The 24618-nt window shown below is 36.4% G+C and overlaps 1 protein-coding gene across 1 annotated transcript in view; it reads left to right on the top strand.

Annotated features, from left to right (window-relative positions):
• The window catches only part of FAF1 (Fas associated factor 1), a 495805-nt gene that overhangs the window by 208023 nt on the left and 263164 nt on the right, over nt 1–24618 (top strand). The window contains exon 7 of the mRNA XM_066376249.1: nt 21123–21228. Within this exon, the coding sequence (XP_066232346.1) occupies nt 21123–21228 (106 nt within the window). The remainder of the gene's footprint in view (nt 1–21122; nt 21229–24618) is intronic.

The raw sequence follows: 24618 nt of genomic DNA, 5'->3' as shown, positions 1-24618 counted from the left end.
TTTTTCTCCATCTATTGAGATGACCATATGATTTTTATTTTATTTTGTTAATGTGATATATCCTGTTGATTGATTTACAGATGTTGAATTATTCTTGCATTCTTGGGGTAAATCCTACTGGTCATGGTGTATAATTCTTTTAATATATTGTTGAATTCAATTTGATAATATTTCATTGAGAATTTTGCTCATCAAGGAAAATTGGCCTGTAGTTTTCTTTGATACAAAAATTTTGTTAAGCCTGGCCAGGCCGTGGTGCAGTGGATAGAGCATTGGACTGGGATGCGGAGGACCCAGGTTCGAGATCCTGAGGTCGCCAGCTTGCTCATCTGGTTTGAGCAAAGCTCACCAGCTTGGACCCAAGGTCGCTGGCTTGAGCAAGGAGTTACTCGGTCTGCTGTAGCCCCCACCTCGTCAAGGCACATATGAGAAAGCAATCAATGAACAACTAAAGTGCCACACTAAAAACTGATGATTGATGCTTCTCATCTCTCTTGGTTCCTGTCTGTCTGTCCCTATCTATCCCTCTCTCTTTCTCTCTGTCTGTAAAAAAAAAAAAAAAAAAATTAAGATTTTCTATCTATATATTTTGAATTATTAGAGGATCTAATTCTTTCTTCAGTTTTTACAATGAAACTTGTTACATTTATAGAATGAGCAAATTATTTTAGTGTTTAATTATATGTTATTGCTAGATGAAGCAAACTGATCTCAAGTGAATGATTATTAGATGCTAGTGTTAGTGTCATAATTTTTGTAAGTACAATGTCATTTCTGAACTATGTTTAAATTTTAGATTTGTATAACTTTATACACATTTTCTTTTTTGATATAACTTAGTGATTTTGTATAGTAGAGAGACATTTACCCAAAACTTTGAGTATTGTCAAACTTTTACACACCACCTACCAAATATCTTTATCATTTACGTAGTGGAAGGAAAACATTCCTGTTTTTCTCTACTACACTACTCATAGACACAAAATATGTGGGCTTTGTTTCTTTTCTGAAACACCGGTCACTTCTTCAACACCCGACAGGTATTCTACAATTTAACTAAATCCTGATACTATCTACCTGGAGTAGCATCTGATCCATCACATACAGGGCTCAGTCCTACAGGGCTGCCCCCCACATCAGCCAGCAATTGCAAGTCTAGGGTATCACCTCTTGTTTCTGATCAGCTGGCTATAATTAGAGGCTTGTATAACCTTTTTGGGATTGATAATTTACTAGAACAACTCGCCACTCTCAGAAATGTTCTCTAGTTAATATTACTGATTTATTAAAAAGCATGTTTTATGGGCCTTGGCCTGTTGGCTCAGTGGTAGAGCATTGACCAGTGTGTGGAAGACCCAGGTTCGATTTCTGGCCAGGGCACACATAAGGGCCCATCTGCTTCTCCACCCTTTCCTTTTTCCTTTCTCTCTATCTCTCTCTCTTCCCCTCCCACAGCCAAAGCTCCATGGGAGCAAAGTTGGCCTGGGCACTGAGGATGGCTCCATGGTCTCTGCCTCAGGCGCTAGAATGGCTCTGGCCACAGCATAGCAAACCCCAGATGGGCCGAGCATCACCCCCTGGTGGGCATGCTTGGTGGATCCTGTTTGGGCGCATGCGGGAGTCTGTCTGCCTGCCTCCTGGCTTCTAACTTCGGTGGTGAGGGAGCATATTTTAAAGGATGTGAATGAACAGCCAGATGAAGAGATACATTCCACGAGGTCCAGAAGGATCTGGCGCATAAGAGCTTCTGTCCCTGTAAATTTAATGCTGTGCCACCCCCTAGTACATGGATGAATTCTTATTCCCCTTCCTGGAAGCTCTCCAGAATCCTTCAGCTAGGGTTTTAGTTAACATTGACTAAATCATTGGCCAGTAGTGATTAACTCAACCTCTCATTCCTCTTTTCCCACTAGAGGCAGGGAGGAAGGGGAACCCCATCCCAAGGAGTTTTCTGTAAATCACCTTATTAACAACTCAGGTGTGGATGAAAGGGGGCTTGTTATAAATAACAGAAATATCCTTGCTCCTTTCCCTTTATCACTCTTTTCACATAGAAAAATTGTAAGGGTTTTAGGAGCTCTGTGTAGGGAAGAAGATCAAATAGAAATTACTGGACTGAAATAGTTAAATCTAATGTAATTGTTTTTTGTAGTCTGTAAATAGTTCATTTTACGGTAAGAATTTAAAGATTTCGTGGGTTGTTCCTTATCCATTATGTTTAAATCATATATTAGTGAAAATTGAATTTGCATACTATCACAAACAGCCAAACAGTTTTTGTAGCCCTGCTGTTTGTAGTAATGTCTGTATAAACACTAGATGAGATTAAGTTAAACAAAGAGTTATAGATACGGTTCTTTATCTTGTCAGGTAGAACATTATTTTGTAGATTAGTTAATAGTGTAATCACTGTCATCCAATATGTAATCCACATAATTATAGCAGATAGGAGATATTATTGGTTATAATTTATTACTTTTCTGTGGCATGACTAAATAGATTTATCAAAACATCTTCCTGGGCTAATGGAAATATTCTTCATTGCCATGTAACTGACTTAGTTTAATTGCCAACTGTTCAATCCCTAGGTAAGTGGGAGCCTACAACGCTTTGAGAATGCAGTGTTTGTTGGAAAAGGGAGTCTTCATATAGCACTAAAGTAGTATTTTCTAGTTGGCTTTTTAGATTTTTACCAAGTTATAATGATGCTGTTTCCCCTTTTGGAACAATAAGAAAGAAAATTTCAAAGTGGAACAAAAGACGTATAGCACAGAGTAGCTGGGTGGTGGGAGGAGGGACAAGTAGAATTTCCTGCTAATGAAAAAGTCATATTAATGAATATTTTATTAAAATATAACTAAAAAATCCAAGGTGTATTTATGTGTGTTACTATATCTTTCTATAAAACTAGAGCTTATTTTCTTTTTTGTGTATGATGTATATCTTAAATTCAGATTTCTTAGGAGATAATTTCAAAAACCAAATATTATGTAGAACTTTAAAGGCTAATGGTAATAATTACTTCTAACTTGTGATTTTCATTTTGTGTTTCACGAAAAATAATTTTTTTGACATTTTAAGTATATAGCGGAGTCCAAAAACAATTCCCAGTTGAATATAGCTATCAAATATGGTAGATAGATAAAATTGCTGTGTAATAAACTTTTTAGAAATTTTTATATAATGATTTGAGAGAGAGAGAGAGAGCAATATCAGTTTGTTCTACTTATTTATGCACTCATTGGTTGATTCTCGTATGTGCCCTGACCAGGGATCGAACCCACAACCTTGGTGTATTGGGATGACGCTCTAACCATCTGACATACACAGACATGGCACTGTGTACTAAGCTTTACGATGACTTAATTTGATTTGTTTTTCCAGAGTTTTGTTATAATTGGTGAATTCATTGAACTCTTATTTGTAATCTAAAAAGGAGGGGAAAAGGTATGATTTTAGTGTTATATTTGAGAATTGGCAAATGAATTAGAATTGCTCTGAAATTGGTAGAGGAAAATAGAAAAGTTTAGTACATATCCCTTTTTATATATCGGGTTTGGGGTTTTTTAAAATGATCTATTTAGGTGTTTGGCTTGATATTTAATTGATTTTTATTGTTTTATTTTTCTGAATTGAGTCAGTGGAAGTTGGAACATGGAGGGGAGTTGCCCATTAATTGCAATGCAAAGCTATGACAAGGTCCTGCTGCTGCATCTCATCACTCCAATTCCAGTGCAGTGGCAGATACTGGGTTCTTTATCAAATACCAGTTTTCTTTAAGAAGACTAGACAGCATTGGTATTTATAAGTAAATCGGGAAAATAATATGATTATAACTTATTTCTCCTGACAAAAGACATCAAAGGATAATGAGAAGAATTTTGGATTGCAGTCTCAGCTTGATTAGGGTCTTATGTTTTTTATTTATAAAATAGGAAGCATTGTTTAGTGGTCAGTGTGGTTTTAATAACTTGTAAAGAGGAGTGGTATATTATATGCAAAGGCACAAATTACAGGCCTGACCTGTGGTGGCGCAGTGGATAAAGCATCATCCTGGAACACTGAGGTTGCTGGTTCGAAACCCTGCACTTGTCTGGTCAAGTCACATATGGGAGTTGATGCTTCCTGCTCCTCCCTCCTTCTTTCTCTCTCTCTCTCTCTCTTTCTTTCTCTCTCCTCTCTAAAATGAATAAATAAATAAAATTTTAAAGGCACAAATTACAGAGAACAATAAAAATTATTTATGCTAATAAATACCTATAGTAATCCTTTTCATTCAACTCCTAATTTTTATAACCGCCCTGAAAGGATGCAGGTTGATTTTGACACCTCTATTTTATAGATGAGGAAATGGAAGTATTTAGAAGAGTTTTGTGGATTGTTCAAGGTCAACAGTAAATACTTTTGACTCTGAAGTTCCCCCCTGACTTTCTAGAGCTTTCAGATTCTTGACAAAAATATACAAAGCTTTATTTCAAAGATGCCTACTCTTTTTGAGGCTGATCTTTAGAATGAGATTTTATAAAATCTTGTATTTTGTCATTAGGTATTCTTTGAAAAGTATTTATATACATTATTTCACTTACTCTTCTTAAGAATGTTTATGAAATTTCAGTATGTTAATTAACTTTTAGTTACAGTACATTATTAATTATTTAGTAATATATAGATACAAAATAACATGCTCTAGAACTGTTGACTGACAAACCATTTTAATCTCAAAGTTTGGTGAGAACTACAGATGCTATAAAATTTTTTAAACTTGATTTTACTGCCACTAGGGGGTGCCTGGTAATTGAGTCTTATTTTGAATTTACAGTTTCTTTCTGAAAAAAGAAGGCAAGAACTGAAAAATTATGATATGAGTACTCTATAATTGAATTATATTTAGAATTATTTTATAGTAATTGTTTTTCAGAAAAAAAAATTTCAAGCTTTCTGAGAATTTAAGAGCAAATTCTTAAGTCATACTTTTTATAACCGTTGAAAGCATTTAAAAATCTTTTTAATAAAACAGATTTCACTAATTAATTGAAAGGTAAAGCAGTACCTCTGTGGGACAACTTCAATTTATACTGTAAATCATAGTAAAATTAGAAGGGGAAAAATACTGTTTATATGCATGTTTCATATTATTGTAGGAAAGATTCAATCTGTCGAAGATTTATTGATTACTTACTGGATAAAAACAAGCTCCTTCCTCAAGGGGCTTATAACCTATTCCTTACAAGCATTAGGCTTTTTAAAAATTTATCTCTTTACAGAAATTTTCCTAGATACCACTCATTCTTGGTGTTTTATCTGCCATTCGGGTTGATTGTTCTGTCAGATCCTTTCTTCATCTGCCCTAAAGGTTGGTGTTCTTGAAGGTTCTGTTTTTAGCAGTCTCTGTACTGTGTCTTCTCCCTGACATCTAGCCTCAATCCTTTATTTTCTAAATATGTAAAGATGATTCTCAAATCTCTGCTCTCATATGTATAGTGGTGCAAAATACTGCTGCAAAACAGATAGGATGATTATTTAAAAGACCATTGAATTTGACATATAAGGGATTAATGACTTTGTTGAAAACATTTTTGGTACAAAGAGAGGATCAGATCAAGATTGAAGTAAATTTTAAGGGATAAATGAAAAGTGAGGACATCGAGTTACTCTCATTTTCAGAACACTTGACTGAAAGGAAGAAGTTGAAGGAGGAATTAGGGTCAAGATTATTAGAAGTATGAGGAGAGATAGTAAGTAGGGAAAACTTTAATGTAAAACCGAAAAGGGATGATGGCCAAAAAGGCTATGGGAATGTCTTAGCTCAAACTGCTGTAACAAGATACCATGGACTGGGTGGCTTAAAAAACAGGCATTTATTTCTCACAGTTCTTGAGTCTGGAAAGTCCAAGATCAGGGTTCCAGCAAGGTTTGTTTTCTGGTGAGAGCTCCCTTCCTGACTTTCTTGCTGCATACTCACATGGCAGAGAGAGAGCTCTAGTCTCTCTTCTCATTATAAAGACACCATCCTGTTGTATTAGAGTCCCACCCTTATGCCCTCATTTCACCTTAATTTTCTTCTATTAACTGTTTCCAAATACAGCCATATTGGACTTCAATGTAAGACTTTAGTTCATAGAAGTGAGGCAGGGTGGAATCCAGGATTAAGTGTTGAAGCCAGGTAGCAGATTTAGAAATAGTAGGAAAGGTAGAGAAATAGAAGATTGGAATAAATAGAGAACATTTCTGAGTTCTAGATTTCAAGTTGTTCCAGTCATAGTTGATGACAGAGTGCGAATTATAGATAACACTGAATAGAAGATAAGTGATTGTTGTAAGAATAAGGATGTTAAGGAATTGATCAAGTTACAAGTGTATCATAAGTGAAAGAGACCCTTAAGAAACAAACATTTGTTGTAATGAATATGAGAAGTTTCCTCACTAACTGAGGAATGTGATTTTTGGTTCATGCATCTGTAGTCTCTTCATTGGCTGTTTTGTTTACTTTCAAATTCATCATAAAATATTTTTCAGATAAATTAAGAGTCCATTTATCATGTTATTCACACAGGATGCCAGTTATTCACTCATTTACCACTCATTTACCAGATACAGATTGAGTACCATCCTACAATGTATTAAGTTCTTGTCTGAGGTGTTGGGGATACAAGGAGAAACAAGTTGACAAGCTGCCTGCTTTCATGAAGTTTACAATATAATATGTGTAGAGGTGGGTGTAGGATGGGCAAACAAACAGCAAACTATAAACAAGAAAAAAAATCAGATAAGTGATTTGTAGAAAACTAAAATAGAGTGGCATGAGAAGAAGTAATTGGGTGACTACTCTAGGTTGTAAATTCTGGAAAGGCCTTTCTGAAGTTGTACTGTTTAAGCTGAGACATGAATGATTGAGGAACATTTCAAATAAAGAATATTCTAGGCAAAGGAAATAGCTAGTGCCAAACCCCTCAGGCCAGATAGAAGGGTACCAGCAGGAGGTTTAATTTTTTAGAATTTGGCATTACTGATGATCATCTTGCTAGGAAAGTACTGAGTGAGTGGCTGTCCTTTTTGTGATAATAAGAGACAGTCTTTTCAACTTTGTTTCAGTTACATTGTACTAAGTGATGAGAATGTCTAGCTCTACTTTAATTAGATAGATTTTTAAAATTTTTATGGCAAGGTGTTAGAAAATAAGCTATGCCTTGTGTGTAGATTTACAAATAGTAATTGAATCTTACTCTTGAACTTTGACCTTTTTATAATGGGAAGATGGTTCTAGGTAATATTTTAATGACTGCTGGCTTATAGTAGAGGCTCAATAAAGCCTTTAAATGGATGGGTAAGTAATGCCACTCCTTCAGGAAGAGAGTTACAGCTTCCAGAGGGGGCTTCTTTAGCTATTTTTTTTTTATTTTAATTTATTTTCAAACTAGAAAAAAGCAGTAGGTTTTAACTTTTAAATATATAATTTGTTGCTGACCAGGCTGATAAGAGTGTCAGACTGGGATGCGGAGGACCCAGGTTTGAGACTCCGAGGTTGCCAGATTGAGCGCGGGCTCATCTGGTTTGAGCAAAGCTCACCAGCTTGGACCCAAGGTCGCTGGCTTGAGCAAGGGGTTACTCGGTCTGCTGTAGCCTCACGGTCAAAGCACATATGAGAAAGCAATCAATGAACAACTAAGGTGTCACAACGAAAAACTAATGATTGATGCTTCTCATCTCTCTTGGTTCCTGTCTGTCTGTCCCTATCTATCCCTCTTTCTTTTTTTTCTTTTTTTTTTTTTTTTGTATTTTTCTGAAGCTGGAAACGGGGAGAGACAGTCAGACAGACTCCCGCATGTGCCCGACCGGGATCCACCCGGCACGCCCACCAGGGGGCGATGCTCTGCCCCTCCGGGGCATCGCTCTGTTGCGACCAGAGCCACTCTAGCGCCTGGGGCAGAGGCCAAGGAACCATCCCCAGCGCCTGGACCATCTTTGCTCCAGTGGAACCTTGGCTGCGGGAGGGGAAGAGAGAGACAGAGAGGAAGGAGAGGGGGAGGGGTGGAGAAGCAGATGGGCGCTTCTCCTGTGTGCCCTGGCCGGGAATCGAACCCGGGACTTCTGCACACCAGGCCGACACTCTACCACTGAGCCAACCGGCCAGGGCCTCTATCCCTCTTTCTGACTCTCTGTCTCTGTAAAAAAAAAAAAAAAAAGTGCGTGTGTGTGTGTGTGTGTGTGTGTGTGTGTGTATAATTTGTTGAAATGTCATTTGAAATCTTTGTTCTAGGAGTGTATCTTCTTTGTGGTAGCTTTTAATTGTTTAATATTTGTGAAATTTTAGCAGTGTGGCAGAGAGATCCTGAATAGCCTATAAATGACAGTTTTCTAAAAACTTTATATAGGCAAGTAAATGTTCTAAATGGATAAATTAATTCTTTTCTAAACCTCTTTGCAAATCAACTTTTTTTGTTTTCAGAAAGAAGAGTCATCTGTGAAAATGTTTTAGCAGTGTTGTAATCAGTACAATGTTTGATAACAGTTACTTTAACTCAAGAAAAAATTCATTTATAAATTTATATTTTATTAATTTGTCTATGATAAATTTCTCAAGAATGAATTGATATAGTAAATGTTTCAGGTGCATTTTTGCATACTGTTCAACTTAAATTTATTTCTAGTGAGTGTTACTAGATTTTCTAAAAGTGAAATTTAGTAAGTACTGAGTTGGTACATGTGTCAGTAAGTTTTAGTAAGCTACTGAAAAGTGGCTTTTTAAAAAATTGTTTCTTTAAGTTGAGAGTAGGGGAGATAGACTTCTGCATGCTCCCCGACTGGGATCCACCTGGCAAGCCCCGTCTGGGGCCAATGCTCTGCCTATCTTGGACCATGCTCGCAACCAAGCTATTTTTAGTGCCTGAGGTATAGGCTCTATGGAGCCATCCTTATGTGCTCGAATCAATCAAGCCATGGCTGCAGGAGGAGAAAAGAGAGAGAGAGAGGGAGAAGAGGGAAGGGGAGGGGTAGAGAAGCAGATGGTCACTTCCCCTGTGTGCCCTGACTGGGAATTGAAACTGAGACGAAACTTCCATCCGCTGGGTCGATGCTCTACTGCTGAGCCAACTGGCCAGGGCTGGAAAAGTGACTTGTTTTAAGAAGAGGACATTTCCCTAAAATTATGCATTCTGTATGAAACAAGAAACTTGCCCCCAGTTAAAGCATTGATAGAGAAGATTGCAACACATCTAATTGGATTGTTGTACCAAACCCATTTATATAGATTTTACTGTCTACTGATAGGTCGGTGATCATTGACATTAGCTTATCAACATCACACTTTGAAAAAGAACTGCAGGTATTCTCTATAGCTGATTTAATGGACATTTAGAAACATTGTCAGTAATTCATGAAACAAAAATCATTATATTTATAAGTGTAAATTTGGGGCTTTCTTCAAATTTTGGTTGGATAGAATTATGTTTTGACAGTTTAGCTATAAACTACATGATGAATCACAATATATCAATATCACCACTAATTACCACATTTTGATTAATCTTATATAGTACTTTGGTTAATACATTTTGCCGAATCCAATACATCTCTATTTTGACACAGTAATTATAGACATAAGGACACCTGAACTTTGAAATCATCCTGAAAAATGTTATTAAGAATTATATGAAACAAAATGTTTATCTAGACATATTTAATTGCCAGCAAAGAAAGCAATTAAAAGTTGCTTCAGAGTAAAAGGCTAACCTTTGTTAAACGTGGTTTTAAGATTGTTACAGAACTTATGGTGATGATAACATGGTGTCCTGGAGAATGTTAACAACTGTAACAGAGTGTTAATTAAGAATGATGTAATCTACGGCTCAAAATTATTAGTATCATGTTAGTTTAGTTGGACAGGAGCAAAACCTAGTTTCAGTTATGATGAAGGCTCAAGTTGTATTTATAGTGGAAAGATTAACATTTTCTTTTTATGCTTTTCCTGAGACAGTTTTAAAATCCTGAATGAAATACAGTCAAATGTAAACATCAAGTCCCTAGCTCATTTACATATGTGCCAGATTTTCAAACTGATTGCTATTTGAACCTAATCTGTCAATGCTGGCTGCATTAGCTACAACAAACATTACATTTACATATTGATTTCTTATTTTGTTTTAGTGTAAATAACCCATAATTATAGTAAATTTGGTCTTTTGTTGACAAGAGCTCATATGACAGTAAGTTTAGAATGGAGATTTAAATTGCCCTGTGCCATGCTTTTTAATTTCAGATCTTGATATGTCTGAAAGGGTAAAAAGATCATTGTCGATCATAATGTATTTCCAACTAAACAAAAGAGAACATTTTGTAAAGCCTTTTGAAATGATAGAAATTATAAAATATTAGTGGAAAATGCAATGGCACATTCCAAGTTTATTTACATTTTTATAATAAAAAATCACAATAATTTGAGAGAAATTACTGTTTTGCTTCAATATCAGGTCATATTTAAAAAATGAAATCTCTTGGATATTAGCTTTCTAACCCTATTGTTTTACATTATTCTTTTGTTTCTTTTCTTTTAAAAAAAAATATCCAGTGCAAGAAAATAAATAGAATACTCACACAGCAGGGATGAAATAGGAGATTTTCAGTTTCTATATAGGTGTTAGTACTTTACTCAGCTACATATACAGCATTAATTTGAGAAGTTTAATTTCCCTGACAATCCATATTGTACCAGTGAACATATGGTCTTATACTAAGTAGCAATGGCAACAAATTCATAGTTTTTGTTTTCATTAATTAAAACTGTATGGTATTTTCAAAGTTAAAATATGTGCCTATTTTATTTTATTTTTTGATTTTTAGAGAGAGAGAAAGAGGGGGGAGAAGCAGGAATCATCAACTTGTAGTTGTTTCCTGTATGTGCCTCACTTGTCTAAGCCCAGGGATTCAAACCAGCGACCTCAGCATTCCAGGTTGACACTCTACCCACAGCACCACCACAGGTCATGCAATATTGGGCCTATTTAATTGCAAAAATGGTGGCCATCAGATTGTTTATGATTTACAATTTTTAATGGAGATATTTACATACAATAAATGCACAATTCTCAACCATCCCCCATTTATATGAGTTTTAACAAAAGCATATTGTTTTCTCCTATGGATTTTAATGAGTATTTTAATTTGCATATATATATACAGGTGTTTACAGACAGACAGCCATTTAGAAGCCTGTGCTGAACTGATGCCAGCTGTTTACTTGAGTGTTGTGGATACAGAAGTCCTGAAAGCCCTTATATTAGTCAACCAGCCTGCTATAACAAAATGCCATAGACTAGATGGCTTAAACAACAGACATTTAGCCCTCAATTCTGGAGGCTGGGAAGTACAAGATCAAGATTTGCTCTCCCATGACAGAGCCCTTTTCCTTATTTGCAAATGGTTACCTTCTCACTGTTTTCTTATTTGGCAGGGAAAGAGAGACAGAAAAAGTAAGTTCTAGTTTTTTTTCTCTTAGAGGAACACTAATCTCATCATGGGCCCCACTTCATGTCTGTTGAAACTTTAGCACCTTCCAAAGGCCCTAACTCTAAATACCATCACATTGGGGGTTAGGCTTTTAGTATGAATTTGAAGTGGAATACAAATATTCAGACCATATTCAGACCATAACATCCCTGAAGCCCAAGACTGAATTTGTTGTTTTCCTAGACTAATTGTTTAATTTTTTTTTTTTTTTTTTTTTTTACAGGGACAGAGAGAGAGTCAGAGAGAGGGATAGATGGGGACAAACAGGAACAGAGAGAGATGAGAAGCATCAATCATCAGTTTTTCATTGTGACACCTTAGTTGTTCATTGATTGCTTTCTCATATGTGCCTTGACTGCGGGCCTTCAGCGGACTGAGTAACTCCTTGCTGGAGCCAGTGACCTTGGGTCCAAGCTGGTGAGCTTTTTGCTCAAACCAAATGAGCCCGCACTCAAGCTGGCGACCTCGGAGTCTCGAACCTTGGTCCTTCCACATCCCAGTCCGACACTCTATCCACTGCGCCACTGCCTGGTCAGGCTAATTGTTTCATCTTGATGGAGTTGTAGTTTATAACTGTGAGTGCTTCCCCTAAAACTGTTACTATTTTACTTGGAAGGCTGTTGTTTAGCCTGGTCAAATCTTCTGCCCACTGCAGACTTAATTTAAAAGGATTCATTACTCAAGAAATTGCTGGAGAGGAAATCCTTAAATTACTATTACTATTCTTGGTGCAAGGCACCCTGCCTACTACTGTTCTAACCTATGAAATGGGCTTGCTTCTCTGGTAGTAGGGGAACCATTCCTCTTCTTAATTGGGAATAATGCCAGGTATATAGCTACATGATGATCAGGTGATTGTTTCGCTACTGTAATGCAGCTTTATGTTAATCTTGGAAAATCACTGTGTTCTACGTGTTAAAATAGCCATGTGCTTTGGTCACTGAAGTGCTCTTTCAGTGTGAAATAAACACAATCAAAGCAGTAAAGACTGGTAACTTTTATTTATTTATTTTTAATTTTTCTGAAGTGAGAAGTAGGGAGGTAGAGAGGCAAGACTCCTGCATGTGTCCGACTGGGATTCATCTGGAGCATTGCTGTGTTGCAACCTGAGCCACTCTAGCACCTGAGGCAGAGGCCATGGAGCCATCCTCAGCACCCGGGCCAACTTTGCTCCAATGGAGCCTTGGCTGCGGGAGGGGAAGAGAGAGATAGAAAGGAGAGGGGAGGGTGGGAAGCAGATGGGTGCTTCTCCTGTGTGCCCTGTCTGGGAATCGAAACCAGGACTTCCACAGCCCTGGTCGACACACTACCACTGAGCCATCCGGCCAGGGCCAACATTTATTTTTTTAATGTTGTTGCTTTTATCAATACTGGGCTATGAAAGTCAAAACTATATGGCTTTTTATGTTTGAATGTATAAAAATGTAGCTTCATTTATTTATTGTATTAAAGTTTGCTATACTGCCTGACCAGGCAGTGGAGCAGTGGATAGAGTGTCAGACTGGGATGTGGAGGACCCAGGTTCAAGACCCCAAGGTTGCCAGCTTGAGCGTGGGTTCATCTGGTTTGAGCAAAAAGCTCACCAGCTTGGACCCAAGGTCGCTGGCTTGAGCAAGGGGTTACTCGGTCTGCTGTAGCTCCATGGTCAAGGCACATATGAGAAAGCAATCAATGAACTAAGGTGTCGCAAGGAAAAACTGATGATTGATGCTTGTCATCTCTCTCTGTTCCTGTCTGTCTGTCCCTGTCTATCTCTCTCTCTGACTCTGTCTCTGTAAAAACAAAACAAAACAAAAAACCAAAAATTTGCTATACTTTCTCCTTATTATGTAAAAAAAGTGGAAGGTAATATAAAATGTTTTAAATTAAGCTAGTAGATTAAAATGAATTTTGTACACATTAGAAGGTAGATATTTTACAGACTACTTTTCTGTTTCTGATAAATGTTACAAGTAAATTGGAATGGGATCTGCTCAGACAGAGGTGGACATTCTGCTAATGAAAGAGTACTGGAGTCCCTGGCCAGTTGGCTCAGTGGTAGAGCGTCAACCTGGCATGCAGGAGTCCCAGGTTCGATTCCTGGCCAGGGCACACAGGAGAAGTGCCCATCTGCTTCTCCACTCTTCCCCCTCTCCTTCCTCTCTGTCTCTCTCTTCCCCTCCCGCAGCCAAGGCTCCATTGGAGCAAAGATGGCCTGGGCGCTGAGGATGGCTCTGTGGCCTCTGCCTCAGGCGCTAGAGTGGCTCTGGTCGCAACAGAGCGACGCCCCGGATGGGCAGAGCATCACCCCCTGGTGGGCATGCCGGGTGGATCCCGGTCGGGCGCATGCGGGAGTCTGTCTGACTGCCTCCCCGTTTCTGGCTTCGGAAAAATCCAAAAAAAAAAAAAAAAAAAAAGAAAAGAAAGAAAGAGAGTACTGGAAGCCCAAGACTTGTAGATAGAAAGGACGCAGAGAAGGGGTGGTCTACTGAAACTATTTCTAGAATTATGTTAATGGCTTAGATATTAATGCTTAGTTATGATACTGAAAATTTTAGTGACTATCCATTCATCCATCCATTTGTATATCTATTCATCCATCCATTTATCTTCACATCCTACCTAGCCCCCACACCCTGCTGCCATTTTTAAATTAAGAAACTGACTAGGAGAATTTTGAGATAGTGTATATGAAAATTTATAGCACTTTTCCTACTAACTGTTTAAAAATGTTCACATTCCTTGTATTATATTGTATTATATGATATTTTTTGCAAATAGCTGCTAGCTCAAAGCTTTGGGACAATGTATAGGGTTCTCATTACATTTTAAACATTAATTTCAGTCTGATTTGAGGGTAGAACAGTGGTTAAATTGGAATGGCAGGGTCTGAATGTTAAGTTGGTAAATGTAAATATTCAAATGCATAATTTTATAATGGAGAATGAAAAATTAAAAACCAGTGAAAACAGATGTTTTGTGAAGAAATTTATTGCACTGAGTTAAGATTCAGACTGCTTTTAAAAAGTTTCTACGTTTGCTTACATGTTTCCATCTCTCATGTAATTGAAGAGAAAACATGCCATTACAAAAGAAAATCTGTTTCATGTTGTTTCTCTTCTACCTATGTTGGTTGACAGTCATCCTCATAGCTACTGTAAGGGTCAAAAGTTGAAGTGGCACGAATGACTGCAATCTGAACGTAAAAGTGAGCATGCTTGAAGGTGAGCTAACCATAGCTAACTATCCTAACCAACCATTAGAAGACACTGTTAGGAGAAAATTGCTCCTAGATGCAGAAACTAAGGACTCAACTCTTTCTGCTAAACAGCAACTATAATCAATTTGCCTAGATATTATTTTAGCAATACAGTTCTTGCAAATTATGCAAATCACCATGGTAAATATCTTAAATAGCCTTCCCTTTCCCATCCCTCTACCCTTAAGAAAAAGGAAAAAAACCTCATGAGGCAAAACTTAACTCAGTTTGCGAGCCAGAGTCTGCGGATTTCTTATTTCCATAGCATCTTAGGAAACGTGATGTTAGAGTTCTTAGCAAACTACTATTTATGAATTCTAAGTTTGCTTATCTGCCCATCTCTCAATAAATTCAATGAAGTCATAAGTATGATTTTACTAGGTTCCCTTTTCCTGTAACTAGAGGACAGATTATGAGTTAGACCTGGGTCACTACTACTTATTTGTATATTACATTAAGCAAGTAACTTAACATCAGTTTCCTCATCTGTAAAATGAAAATAACTTCTTAAATTGACAGGAAACTCTTTGCCTGATACATAGTAGCACTCACTGAAGGCTAACCATTATTAATGGTTAAGTGAGTAAATCAGGCTGAAGTTTGAGGTTGCAGATAATACCCTTAGCTTACTCCTCCAAACAAACTACTCTCCCAGGGAACCTGTATGTGCTATGTCAACCTCAGACAAGACCTGTACAAAGAACACTGAGTCTGGATCACATGAGGTATCATACAGTATGTTCAGTGCATCAGAAAAGGTTTTACACTCCGTGAACTCCTGCAGAGGAGTGGAACTAAAACATGAACAATAACTGCTGCAGAAGCACATGGGTTGCTTATTCATGTTTCACTGTCATTGCAGGATTTTAAAGTATGGAAATCCATCAAAAGTATTCCTTTTTCAGTAAGTTATAACAGGTCACCTTAAAATTATATGCAATAAAAATTCCCACTTGACTTTCTAAAATTTAATATTCAAAGTTCAATGAAGTAAGGGCTATTATCCTTTTTCTGAAGAGGAAACTGAGAATTTATAGAGTAATTAAATGCCTAAAATGGGGTCTTGTATGTAGTAGACACTCAATACATTCTATTGAAAGACTGTATGATTGACATTTCAGTGTCTTATAGCTAGCATGTAGTAGAGCCAGGGAGTCAAATCTGGCCCTGAGATTCCTGAGCAGTTTAAAGCCATAAATATTTTATCTTGCTAATTTACCCCTCCCCTAGGGCTATTGAGGAATTGTAGAAATAGACTAGATTAGTGTTCTTCTACAGTAGTTTGGCAGTCAGTACTGGTCCTGGCAAACCTTTCTGCAAAGTTATTACACAAATCTGCCCTTCAAGATCAAGAAACATCTCAGTAATTTCACAAAGGCGAGCACTAAAAGTATTAAACACATGTGTAGATTCATAGGTGAAGATAAAGGGAGATATATAATAGTCAAGACTTCTGGAATTCTGAGCTCCTTATTAGCCTAGCATTTGAAGCCCCTATATGTAGGTCCTTAATGTTTTTCAAGTTTTCTCTTTCACAAACCCTCTTCACATCCCTTTAAACTTCTTCATTGCTTTCTACACCTTTCTCTGTATTCTCCAGTTTCTGTCTCTGCTCAGACTAGTCTGTATAAAATTGTCCTCCACATCCACTTTTCAAATTACTATTTATTCTTTTTCAAGTAGTTCAAAGCACTCTCCCACATCTGTACGATCTTCATGTCTGTTTTAATCTCTGAATAGTCTTTCTTGAGGTCAGTGGTTACCTTTTATTCCTGTATTATCACAAATAATAGAAATAAAATAATTATGGAAAGAATGATTGGTGAACTCCTAACAGTTGTTCATCTTTTTATGCAGCCTAGCCATTTGGGAGATAGGATGCTGATGTGTAAAGAACATAGAATCAAATATAGTTTAGACACTGGGTTCCACTTTTTTTTTTTTTGACAGAGACAGAGAGATAGTCTATCTCAGAGAGAGGATAGATAGGGACAGAAAGACAGGAACAGAGATGAGAAGCATCAATCATTAGTTTTTCATTGCGACACCTTAGTTGTTCATTGATTGCTTTCTCATATGTGCCTTGACCGTGGGGCTACAGCAGACTGAGTAACCCCTTGCTCGAACCAGTGACCTTGGGTCCAAGCTGGTGAGACTTGCTCAAACCAGATGAGCCCGCGCTCAAGCTGGCAACCTCCAGGTCTCGAACCTGGGTCCTCCACATCCCAGTCTGACGCTCTATCCACTGCACCACCACCTGGTCAGGCGGGTTCCACTTTTTTTATAGCTGCATAACCTTGGACAATTCCTTAACCTTGGTGAACCACAGTTTTGTGAATAAAATGGCACTTCACAGATAGGCTGAAAAACTGAGAATTAGTAATTTTTTTATATGCAGTTCAGAATATGTAGAGACATTTCTTAATGTTTATATAATTGAATCACCTTTTAGTATGAGAGTTGCCAAAGGGAAATACTGATGAATAATAAGATATTTACCCTCTAAAGGCTTATAGTCTTGAGTTTAGGACTTTCACATGTGAAACAAAAAGCAAACTGTACAAAGCACACTATAAGCAAGCATTAAATACAGTATGTGATAAAGAATTTAGAGAAAAGGAGATCTATAATAAATAAAAATGGTAGACCTTGAGGTGATCTGAAGCTATGCAGTATTTGGGACTGGTGGGGGATGGGAAGGAGGACGAGCAAAACATGAATAGCAATTGAATTGAGTATGATGTGATGTTTTTGACATGAGCGAAGTTAGCCAAACTCTATAGCCATGTTTTTCAACAATCGTTGGGTCTATAATCTTCATTCAACATGGGTGGTTAACTCTTTTAGGGACTACACAAAATTTCTGGCGGACCGACAGCAGTCCATGGACCAGCAGTTGAAAAACACTGCATTAGAGCAAAAGCCAAATTTTATAAAATAGTTGTGAAATCAATCTACCTGTGAAAGGTCTTGAAACTACAAGTAGGCTCTTGGTTACTTGCCACTTTCACCCCAAATGCATTTAACAGGCATATGTTAAACATTGACTCAACCACTGTTTTAGTCTCACTACCCTACTCTCACACACTTTAATTGTGGTCACACCAAGCTTTTCATGATTTCCTGAGCATGGTCATTTTTTCTGGCCTTACTGTACTGTATGAGCACCACTTGGCATAATCGCTCCTAATTGAAACAGTTACTTTTTTTGCTCCTTTATACTAGATTTTCTTGATTTTTCTTTTATCTCACTGACCATTTGCCAATCAAGCAAACTCCTCTTCTGCTTGTCCTCAAATTATTGGAATGCTCAGGACTCCATTTTGGACTTTCTCCTTTTCTCTAAAGTAACCTGGTTTCCCAGGTGATTTCTTTGGCCACAAAACCCAAATGCTATGTATATGCTGTCAACTCTCCTGCTCTGAGTTCTTTTGCTTGACCTTCAACTCCTATGTAATTAACTATACATGATATCTCTTTTTGGATGTCTTAATAGGCATCTGAAAACCTTTTTTTTGAGAGAGAGAGAGGCAGAGAGAGAAGGACAGACAGAGAGATGAGAAGCATCAACTTGTAATTGCATCACTTTAGTTGTTCATTGATTGCTTTCTCATATGTGCCTTGACCAGTGACCCCCTGAGCCAGTACTAAAGCCAGTGACCTTGAGCTTCAAGTCAGCGACTTTTGGGCTCATGTCTATGATATCCCACGCTCAAGCTGGCAATCCTGCACTCAAGCTGGTGAGCCTGCATTCAAGCTAGATGAGACTGGGCTCAAGTCAGTGACCTCAGGGGTTTTTTTGTGTGTGTGTTTTTGTTTTTGTTTTTTGGGGTTTTTTTTTGTATTTTTCTGAAGTTGGAAATGGGGAGGCAGTCAGACAGACTCCCGCATAAGCCCGACCGGGATCCACCTGGCACGCCCACCAGGGGGTGATGCTCTGCCCATCTGGGGCGTCGCTGTGTTACAACCAGAGCCATTCTAGCGCCTGAGGCAGAGGCCACAGAGCCATCCTCAGCGCTCAGGCCAACTTTGCTCCAATGGAGCCTTGGCTGCGGGAGGGGAAGAGAGAGACAGAGGAGAAGGAGAGGGGGAGGTGTGGAGAAGCAGATGGGTGCTTCTCCTGTGTGCCCTGGCCGGGAATCAAACCCGGGACTCCTGCACGCCAGGCCGACGCTCTACCACTGAGCCAACCGGCCAGGGCTGACCTCAGGGTTTTGAACCTAGGTCCTCAGCATCCTGGGCCGACACTATCCACTGTGCCACGACCTGGTCAGGCACATCTTAAAACTTAATGTTTCTAAAACTTCTCATCTCAGTTTTCCTACCCAGCCTCGTTTTTTGTTGTTATTGTTGTAGCTGTTAAATGCAGTTCCATCCTTTCATTTACTCAGTCCAGAAGCCTTGGGGTTATGTTTTTGTCTTGTACTCCATCAGTAAGTTTTCTGGCTTCTACATCTAAAATACATGTTAATCTGACAACTCTTCACCATCTCCTGTTTTATTTTCTTCATAACACTTAGTATTCTCTAAAATTACTTATTTAGTTAGTTATTGTTTATGACCTTTACTAGAATGTAGATTTCATAAAAGGAGGGACTGTGTTTTTTCTTGTTCACCTCTGGTATCCCTAACAACTAGAACAGTGTCATAAACATTGGTAGATGCTCAATAAATATGTTAACAGAATGAATGAATATGCTGTGTTCTTCCTTTTTTTCTTTTTTGGTCTAAACAGTACCATTTATTTCTTTTCCTCAAGGAAAAAAAATATTCCTTCCAAGAATGATAAACTCGAAAGTTCTACTTATCCTTCATATTTTAACGTATCTTTCTTCTCTGAAGCTTTTTCTTTATCTCTTTCTTCTCTCACTGAGACAGAGTTTGGTACTTCTCAGTTTTTATTGTATTTCCTCCCCAGTTTCTCAGTTCTATCTATTACTTATATCATGGCTGTTTATGTATAAGATTGTGAAATATAACCTGGAGATGTTCTCTCTGAACATATGTACCCTGATTTATCAATGTCACCCCATTAAAATTAATTTAAAAAACCCAAAAAACAAACAAAAAAAAAGATTGTGAAATATTTTATGGTTAGGAAGTATGTATTATTTGGGTTGGTTGTCTTAGCACTGGAATAATGTGAAGCATTGATTTAATGTTGATAAATAAATGAATCAAAATTTTAATTCCCATGGTAGTTTTCCAGAGGCAAGATTGCTGTTTGAGATTCAAAATTGAATAAGACTCTTTCCTTCTGGATTTTTACAATTCATTATTCAGTCAGTACTTATCTTCAATGTGCAAGGTACTATGCTTATGTACTAAGGAGACAGTGACAAAGGTCCTTGCCTAAAGAAACTATTTTTAGCAGGGTTATCATTTCCTTTGATTTTGATTAACAGTATTTCATGCAATATATTGGTGTTGCCTGGGTAATTTTAATCAGTAATCCACCTGTGAACTCTTTAGGAGACAATAAGACAAACAGATTAACTGCCTAATTTCTAATCTTATGTATGTTTATCACATAGTTACATATTGGCAGAGGAGTGATCAAGGAAGGACAGAATGATATACACCCAAAATGTTTCCTGATTCCATAAGCATGGCATAATTATAGAGGCTGGTGGTACTGATTATTCATAAATAATAGTGATAGATTTTTATCGTCAGTACTGATAGTGCTTCTTAGTATTGTCATAAACAAATAGAACCATGACTTATGCTTTTTAAAATATATGACTAACTTCATTAACTCATGGTTCTGACACATTTCTACTATTTTAGAACTTTTTTTTTGGCATAGAGTTTAATGTTGTTCTGAATTCTTCAGTTTCTGAATTCTGTGTATTTCTCATTCCTAAGTGAAAGCACAATTATTTTGAAGGATTTTGGTACAGCGATTAAAATGTATAGATTTCAGTATATCAAGAATTTTTACTTAAACCATATTTCTATTCTTATAAAACATTCATGAATATAAACAATAGTTTCATATATCTCTTCTTTTAGAACAGTATTCATTTTAGTAACATACCTGGAATTTGATATAATTGACAAGTTTGGTCCTTTTAAAGGTAATACATATGCAGATATGCAGACATTAGCAATAATATATGACTTGTAAAAAAGTCTATGTATGCAAAGTATTTGTAATTGAAGTTTAAAAATACATTGGTAGAGAAGGAGTTAACAGGTTAGCTCCCCATGGTTGTTCTCAGCATGCTCTTTTGCCTTTAGGAGCTGCAAAGATGATAACATTGGGCCCAGACATGCCTGCATGGAGGTTATGGTACTCCTGGGGTTTTTGCAGCTAGCTGTGAAACAAGCTAGAACTTGTTCATCTCAGAGTTTCTTGTTTTTCTTTCAACCCTTTCAGTGCCCTGCAGGAGTCATTAAATCAAAACTTCATGCTGATCATCACCCACAGAGAAGTCCAGCGGGAGTACAACCTGAACTTCTCGGGAAGCAGTACCATTCAAGAGGTGAGTTATGTCTCACAGCTGAGGAATAAAGGTAGCTCATTATAGCTAATGTTGACCCTGTTAAAGAGGGCTTATCTGTTCTGGTTGGAAACTCTCTTTATGTTTCATTATTGAGTTCTTAATTTTAATTAACTGGGACATCATGATTACTGTAGATATATTAAATGACTTGACCTAGAAAGACAGATGTTATAAATGGGAGCTCTTGATAATCTTAAAATAGTCACCTTAAAACTCTGCTTATAATACTCATTATAATTTACCATATTTTATGGTTTTATAGTAATTACTCAAAATATTAAATTGGAAATTGTTGCCAGTATGCATTTTCGAACATACTTATGTTTTGTTTCAAAGATTGCTCTCAAATATATCACTTAAAATGTATACCCTGTTTCCAAAAAGAATATGAAAAGGCTTTTCTTAAGCAGCTCAATCCCAGTCTTGGGCAGTATTTGAGAGATGCTGATGAAACCTTAAGTCATTTAACTCAGAATATCTGAGAAGACTATTTATGGTATTTATTTTCTTCAATGTAGCCAACCAGGGCCACTGTTTCAAAAAGGAACCTCTCCCAATAGAGAAGAGGTACCTTCTGGCCTGTGACCCCACCTAGCTAAAAGCCAGTGATTTACATATCTCCACTGGGGGAAAATGTATCAGGCTGTGACAGAACTTGTGTTTAGAAACACTGAAATGATGATTATATCACATTACCCCTTTTAAGTTGTGAAGACAACAATCATTTCTCTACTAATGTTTTTATAAAGAGAATCACGCTTAAACTTGGATTATTTTATAAATTTTTTCTTGGACTACATACATTGCTTAAAATAATTACTGATGTCATATTGAAAGAACAAGTGGTTTTCATCCTAATCATTTTTAGAGGTGTATGAATTGTGGCAGTAATGGCTAGATTATTAGTGGTTCCCTTTTGTCATGTTCTGTCAATGAATTTCAAGTTCTGAATTTGTCATAAATCATAGCTTGAAATTATTTTCTGTTTATCACTTGAATAGTTACCTGATTAGTAATTAAAACCTTTAAAAGTATTCTTGGTCCCTAATTTAGATCAAAGGTTTGAGATACTTGATTTTTTTTTTATAGTTTAAAACGTTAATTGCCATTTCATTTTTAACCTGTATAATGGATGTCCTAGACTCTAAATTTAGATTCTTTATTTCTTGAATAAACATTGTTGTTTTTACACAAGGAATAGTATTTATGGCTCTATCACAGAGTTTTTCTGGAAACTTCATGATAGTAAAACTTAAATTATATATTGAATATAATTAAATAAGGGAAATCTAATCAAGAAAAACAAAGATACTGAGTAAATTTTATTCTGTTGATTTATTTTTAAATTGAAGACTAGTATAATACATGATGGATAAACATATACTATTTTATTTTTCTTTCTGAATGGAATTTTTATTGCTAAAAATTTAATGTTTTTTCATTCCCAATTTCCTTGTTTGAGTGTGTTTCTGCTTTCTCCCACAAGAGGGCAGAAAGGACTATTAAACTGATAATCTAAAAATGCCATTCAGTGTTTTCAAATTAGCTTCTCTTATATTAACAAAAAGGAGCATAATGGCCAAGTTATTGTTTGATTTACAGATAATTGGCATATTGCAGGGAGGAGACTTAATTTCACCCTTTTAAATTAAACAGGGAGATTTAAAAAGACATAAAATATTCATTAATGTTCGGTGATTATAAAGTAGTGGCATATATTTATTTTGCCTTTATTACTGTTTCGATGGGGAAATACTGCAAATATTTCCGAAATCGAGTTGGCCATACTGACAAGTTGAAATGTTTAAGCAGCGTTAATGCAATGTGCTCACACCTGATATCCTATGCAGAATGATTCAAAATGACTGCATCAATTATTAAAAGAAATATTTAAAATTCTGTAAATGTGCCATTGGATGCCACAGTTAGCTGAAACTGTTCTTTATGGCCTGCTATTTAGATTATCAAATACATTTTAAGCTTCAAGGACTTGAAAACAGTCAATATATTTCTTATACCATTTTCTAAATGAAATAAATCCCAGAAATATTTTTGCAAAGACATATATTCCTATGTATTTCTTGGCAAGAGTTTGGTTTCTTATTCTGTTTCACTTTTCTTTTTTTCTTTTAGTTGATTTAAATGATACTTTGAAGTGCTATTGATGGGAATAATAAGTCCATTTTTTTTTTAATAACAGTTGCTTTTCTGTGTGAAGACCAGGTACACATAGGTTCTTTTATTCTGTACAACTTTTAAAAAGGATGTGAATTATTGTCTCTAGGCCTGGGATCACACTCTGTAAGCCTAGTCCTAAAACTTCCCCCTTTAACTTGTGGACTAACTGATGAGGGGGAGTTTCAGGACAAGAGGCTCATATGCTACATACTTGCAGTTTTTATTGTGCATGATTAAAAGTCAGTTTGCTATAATCTTACAATGATTTTGCAGTGTTATTTTATAAACTCCAGAATTTTTGCTGTTAATATAGAAGCTTAATGATGCCATATATCCTAAATTATAAATTAATTTCTATCATCATTTCCGGTATTTCTTTTCAGTATTTTTAAATAGATCTAAGAATGAATTCTGATCAATATATGAAGGAAAGTAAGAAATGTAAAAAAACCCCATTTTTTTCTTTTTAGTGTATATTTGTTGTAGGTGAAAAAAATATATTGGTACTTTTAAATTTTGGAAAGCCTTGCATTTTTGAAAGAAAGCTTTTGTAATGTTTTTCCACCAAAGGGAATCTACTATTACATGAAATAGGGTTGAAAAGGACACTATGATTTCAACTTTTAATTTAAACAAAATACACTTTTTAAAATACTGAATTAGAAAATGGAACGTAGATGCAGTTAGAATTTCAAATAAACTATTCAGTGACCATATGTTCATGCAAGTTAGTAGTGATAAACCAATAGTTGCACAAGTGTTTGTTCATTCTGGTCTGGTCTTTTGCCTCACAATGTGTGACTTATGTCTTTAGGGTGCTCTAGATTTTAATTTAAGCTAGTTAGATATTGAGGTTATTTTTTTTTTAAAAGCTCTTTACAAATCCTTCCACTTACCCTCCTACTTGAGGAAAAGGCAGAGATAATATAAAAAGGGCAGAATGGAGAGTTACAAGTAATCATAAGAATAAATGTCATTTCTCTTTTCCATTATGTGAAATAGTTTGTAAAATGTAACAAATAATAGAATAATAGCTTTGTGACAATCTGTCTTACCTTTTTGGATCCTCAGTTACTTACTTGTCACACCTTAAAATGTGAATTTCCTTGAAAATTTAAATAAGCTTACCTTATATTAATGAATATTTTACACTGACAATTTAGATTTTTAAACAGTTAATTGTACAGATTC

Source organism: Saccopteryx leptura, chromosome 3, assembly GCF_036850995.1.
Source record: "Saccopteryx leptura isolate mSacLep1 chromosome 3, mSacLep1_pri_phased_curated, whole genome shotgun sequence".
In the NCBI taxonomy this organism is placed as follows: Eukaryota; Metazoa; Chordata; class Mammalia; order Chiroptera; family Emballonuridae; genus Saccopteryx; species Saccopteryx leptura.
This window is presented reverse-complemented; position numbering and strand designations above follow the sequence as displayed.